Source organism: Hordeum vulgare, chromosome 3H (assembly GCF_904849725.1).
Source record: "Hordeum vulgare subsp. vulgare chromosome 3H, MorexV3_pseudomolecules_assembly, whole genome shotgun sequence".
NCBI classification, from domain to species: domain Eukaryota; kingdom Viridiplantae; phylum Streptophyta; class Magnoliopsida; order Poales; family Poaceae; genus Hordeum; species Hordeum vulgare.
The window spans coordinates 572,210,582-572,215,588 of NC_058520.1; the positions used below are offsets into that span (position 1 = coordinate 572,210,582).

Sequence of the window (5,007 nt, forward strand, 5' to 3'; positions counted from 1 at the left end):
AAAAATGTTCAAGATTTCTACTTTTCTCGAGAATGTTAAAAAAATCAAAAATTGTTCTGTAATTGAAAAAAAAAGTTCACAAATTTGTTTTTATAATATGTCCCTTTTCCAACTTTTGTTCTGGAATTTGGAAAAAAAAATCCCACTTCAATAAATTGGTCATTATTTGCAAAATTTCTTGCTGTATTTCAAAAATGTTTCTGTTTTTAAAAAAATTCACAAGTTCAGAACTTATTCATAAATTCCAAAAAATGTTCATTTTTCTTATTATTTAGCTGTTTAAAAAATGTTCGAGTTTAAAATTTGTTTTGTATTATTAATTTTTGTTTGGAAATTTTATAATATGTTCGCATTTCCAACTTTTGATCTGGAACTTAGAAAATGTTCCCATTTCAAAACATGGTCCCATTTTCAAAGTTGTTCACATTTTATTCTAGCTTTTGAAAAATGTTTGGAATTTCTAATTTTCTACAAAACACAAATTGTTCAAATTTTAGTGAATGTTCATTCAATTTATTTTTCATGTTTTTCAAAAAATTTCATATTTTGAAAAAAAGCTCATTCAGAACTTTAAGTGTTTTCATTATTTTCTGAATTTATTCAGGTTTTTTTAATTTGTTCCCATTTTAATAAAATGGTCATGTTTCAAAAACAATATTTTGCATTTAGGAAAGTTATTCGTGTTTTTTCTTTTTTGTTTTCATTTAAAATAAATGTTTGGTTTTAATAAAAATTCATATTTTTTTGCCTTTTCTATAATATGTTCATGTTTTTATATTGTGTTCGAATTTTAAAATGTGTTCACATGTTACGATAAGTGTTCAGTTTTTTCAGCATTTCAAAATTATTTTCACGATTTCAAACATCGCTCACATATTCAATAACCTTTTTCATATTTTCCAAAAGAATGGTCGAAAAAGTTTTAAAAATATAGGATCCCCACCTACATATTCTTTTAGATTTCGCACTGGACAATTTTTATTAGCGCAGGACAGCCCGAGTGGGTAGCGTTATTGGCTCTAGAGCTGGAGGTAATGAGTTTGAATCCCACCTTCGACCTATTTTTCGATTGATTTTTACGTCGCCACGACGCATAAATGGGATGGCCCACTCGGCCCCTTGTGTGCGTCGCGGCGGCAATTTGCCGCAAAGCGCGTCCAATAGGACCTCCTCAATTAGCCGTCGCCGCTGAACAAGGCGTGCATGCACTGCCGCTAGGTATGTATCCTCCTTGATCAAATGATGATGTGAATAAAAGAGATAAATGAGAAATGGTGGCCCATGGCCTTAGGCTATGCTAACTTCTCGTCTTGGTTTTCCCAAAACAGGGCTCCATGATCTTTGCCCCAGCCACTTGCGAGTAGGTATGGCACCCGCAGGGTATAGGTACGGATGAAGCCTTCCCATATGCTTATATGTCCCTCTAAGATTACTCATCATCTTTATTCATATCCGTCAACGGATATAATTATTTTCCATACCCGTTACACAATAAGATAGACGGGTACCCACGAATAAAATTACCCATATTTGCAAAACATCAATTTGAACAACTTGTAGTTATAAACTGCATCATATCATATAGTCTATAAAGATAGATTATAACTCCAACACATACTTATAAAATAACATCATAGAGTCATAAACAATAACACATAGGCATACACTTTCAGTTCACAAATTCTTAATATAGTGTAGATTGTAGAGATAATTTTGAGTTTACATACATTTTATATGAGTACATGGGTATATGGATATGGATTATATGATCCCATATACATACCCACTCTATCCGATGGCCGATGGTTTTCAGATTTTTCTATTTATATACTCATGAGTATTTTTTTCATACATTTATCCTAATAGTGTTTTTACCCGTAAGGTACGTGAATAATGATTACGTATTGCCATCCCTACTTGCGAAGAGTTCAAGATTTTGCCTATTTAGCCATCGCCATGCAGTGGATTAACGCAATATTGGGATCCAAAACCTTATAAGCTCGTCAAGTTAAAAAGATAAAGAAGATCCCAGTATTTATCAAATGTGAAATTCAACATATATATGTGAATTACAGTAGTGATATTTATATTTGTCCAACCCAAGAACACAAGCTCCAAACAGAACCATGAACACATCTAAAAAAAGAAGTTTAACCACAACGATGAGAGCTGCGTGCGCAGGCTCGCAGCCTTCAGATTTCCACGGGAAGCTCCCTGTACGGCGACGCCAACAGGTGCAGCTGGTTTTTCCTCCTCGCCGTGGAGCCGACGATCATCTCCATATCGAGCTCATGCGGCCGCATCCCATTGGGGAGGCTCCAGTCGAAGTAGTAGAGAAGTCGCGCCACGATGAGCTCCAGCACGGCAAGCCCAAAGGTATCTCCAGGACACATCCTCCTCCCGCTGCCAAACGGGAGGTACTCGAACTGCGAGCCTTTGAAGTCCGCCGCCGCGCCACCGTCGAACCTCTCCGGCCTGAACTCCTCCGCGTCGGGCCAGTGCTCGGGGCTCCGCGCCATCGCCCACGCGTTGACGATGACCTTGGTGCCCTTGGCGACCTCGAACCCGCCGATGTCGCAGGTCTCCCCGCAGAGGCGGGGGAGAAGGAGCGGCAGCACTGGGTTCAACCTCAAGCCCTCCTTGATCACCATCTTCGTGTAGCGTAGCTTGTCCAAGAGGCCCTCGTGCTCTTCCGGGCTCTTGCCGTCCAGTGCCTGGCGAACCTCGGCCTGTGCTTTGGCCATCGCCTCGGGGTTCCTCATCAGCTCCGACATGATCCACTCGGCGGCCGACGACGTTGTCTCCGTTCCTCCGGTGAGCATGTCCTGCACCACGAGCATGAACAAAAGAAAAGAAAAGGCCGGATATATTATTTAATACGGTTTTGAGACCGTGTCACCACTTACAAATAAGATTGCTTTGATGCTTGTCATGCTAATGGGGACCTCAAGCTTCCCCTCGTCCTTGATCCTAAGCAAGACATTCAGGAGGTGTTCTTCTTCATCTCCGGTGGTCTTCGTCGACGTGGTCTTCTTCTTCTCCGCTCGCTGTGCCTCGCACTCAGAGATCATCTTGTCAAATATGGCGTCCAGCTGACGGCGCGTTCGCCACAGTCGGCGTGTCAGCCCAGTGGCGACGTCGACGAACCACAGAGACGGGAAGAGGTCCCCGGCGCTGAAACCTCCGCCTTCTTTCACAGCCACTTCTACCACCGGCATGTACTGCTTCTGGAGCTGCTCGTCACACAGCCGGCCGAACGTCGCCTTGGCGGTGATCGAGATCGAGCACGAACAGAGCAGCCTCCCGAGGTTGACCGGCTCGCCGCCTCGGGCCGCGGCGCCGACCTTCCTGACAAGGGAACGGGTCTCGCCGTCCCGGACAGGCTCGAGCTGCCGCACCTTGCGCGCGCTGAGGAGCTCGATCATGCAGAGCTTGCGTAGCGTGCGCCAGTACGCGCCGTAGGGCGCGAAGGCGATGTCCATGTTCCCGTAGAGGATGATGTCTGACGCGAGCAGGTTCGGCCGCGATGCGAAGGTGAGGTCCTTGTCCCGGAGCACCTCCTGCGCCGCCGCCGGCGAGGAGATCACGACCGCGTCGACTTGGCCCAGCCGCAGGAACATCACCGGGCCATGCTTCCTGGCCAGGTCCCGTAGCGCCGCCTGCGGCTGCGAGGTGAGGAGGTGGAGAAGGTTGCCGATCAAGGGGAGGCACCATGGACCTGGAGGCCGTTTCTTTTTGGAACTTGCCGACGATCTGCGGCTAAGCAAGGACACAAGGATCAGCAGTGAGACGACGGAGAGGAAGACGGTGGCTGCGCTTAGCTTCATGTGGATGGCTTTGATTTGTTTTGCTGAGACGAACAGCAAGAACTAATGCTCTCGGAGTTTTATAAGCCTTGCGATGTCCCATGCCCATGTCCGCCGTACTATGAATTACAGTATATTATAAATTCGAATATAATTAGGTGCATGTGGAAAGATATAATTCTTTTGTCTAACACGCGGAAAGCAAATTAAATTGTAAAAAGATAGTATTTGAATTCATAAAAGTACATACTTTCAAGTCTAATACTCCCTCCGCAAAGAAATATTGTAATGGTCTAAACACTTTTATATTTCTTTATAGAGGGAATAACAATTTACCAGTATGTTACTAGATTTAAAGTAGAATAATACATGTTCACAAACATGAAGAAAAAACACTCTTGTTTCTATGATGATTTGTCCGTGAGGCTCTGAGATTTAACTGGGAGACCCTGGTCCTGACAGGATTTCTTGAAACTCGGGCCAACACATTAGAAGGAGGAGAGCCTTTTCCCTCGTTAGTATTTGTGGCAATGACCTGATCTCTCTGGATGACACCTTATAAGGTGGTTATAACAGTCTTCTTACACGGACCTGTGACTCTACATTTAAATTCATGTCCCTTTTGCAGGACAGACACCCGTTTTGTAGGCAACGGGTCCGGTTCAGTAACATCATGTCGCCTTGCCTCACCGATTAGTCCCTCATGTATTGGCTCATTGGCTGCTTGGTGGCCTTTTTACTCTTTTATTGTTAGGGTTGGTGTTGTTGCCAACAGACTTATTTTATATTCTATTTGCCTTAAACTTGTTATTTAGAATGGTGCTTGCTTTTATATAGAACGAGACGAAAGTTTGCTTCAAGGTTGTTTGGATGAGGTAAAAAAAAGGTGGTTTGTTTGAATAGACAGTGGGCTGGTGTGGCGAAAATGTCACAACTTACCTCAAGTGTGTTAGATGCAAATCTGATGGTCATAACTGACAGATGGCAGATACACCATCGCCATGAACCAGGTTTTTTCTTTACAGAAGTAAAGATAAGTGCACGATTGCGCCCAATACAATTCAATATTACTGTGTTGACCCGTCAGGTTGATAAACAATTGAATGAGCATTATCCAACTGGATACCTCATCATGCTTTGTTTGAGAATAGCATTATCACATGGACAGGTCATCTTGATTTTTCAAGAAATTGGACTATTT

General features: G+C 43.3%; 1 protein-coding gene across 1 annotated transcript; it reads right to left on the reverse strand.

Annotated features, from left to right (window-relative positions):
* Nucleotides 1-2,034: 2,034 nt before the first annotated feature.
* LOC123440688 (cytochrome P450 CYP99A1-like) lies at nt 2,035-3,874 on the reverse strand. Its single transcript, XM_045117245.1, has 2 exons — nt 2,907-3,874; nt 2,035-2,825 (listed from the first exon to the last, which is right to left on the reverse strand). Exons 1-2 carry the CDS (start codon nt 3,825-3,827, stop codon nt 2,193-2,195), a joined length of 1,554 nt encoding a protein of 517 aa, XP_044973180.1. The 5' UTR covers nt 3,828-3,874; the 3' UTR covers nt 2,035-2,192.
* Between the last annotated feature and the right edge of the window lie 1,133 nt (nt 3,875-5,007).

Coding starts and splice junctions, on each gene's coding strand:
- LOC123440688 (XM_045117245.1), bottom strand. CDS start 3,827: ATGAAGCTAAGCGCAGCCACCGTCTTCCTCTCCGTCGTCTCACTGCTG. Junction 2,826..2,906: donor GCATCAAAGCAATCTTATTT/GTAAGTGGTGAC, acceptor CTCGTGGTGCAG/GACATGCTCACCGGAGGAAC.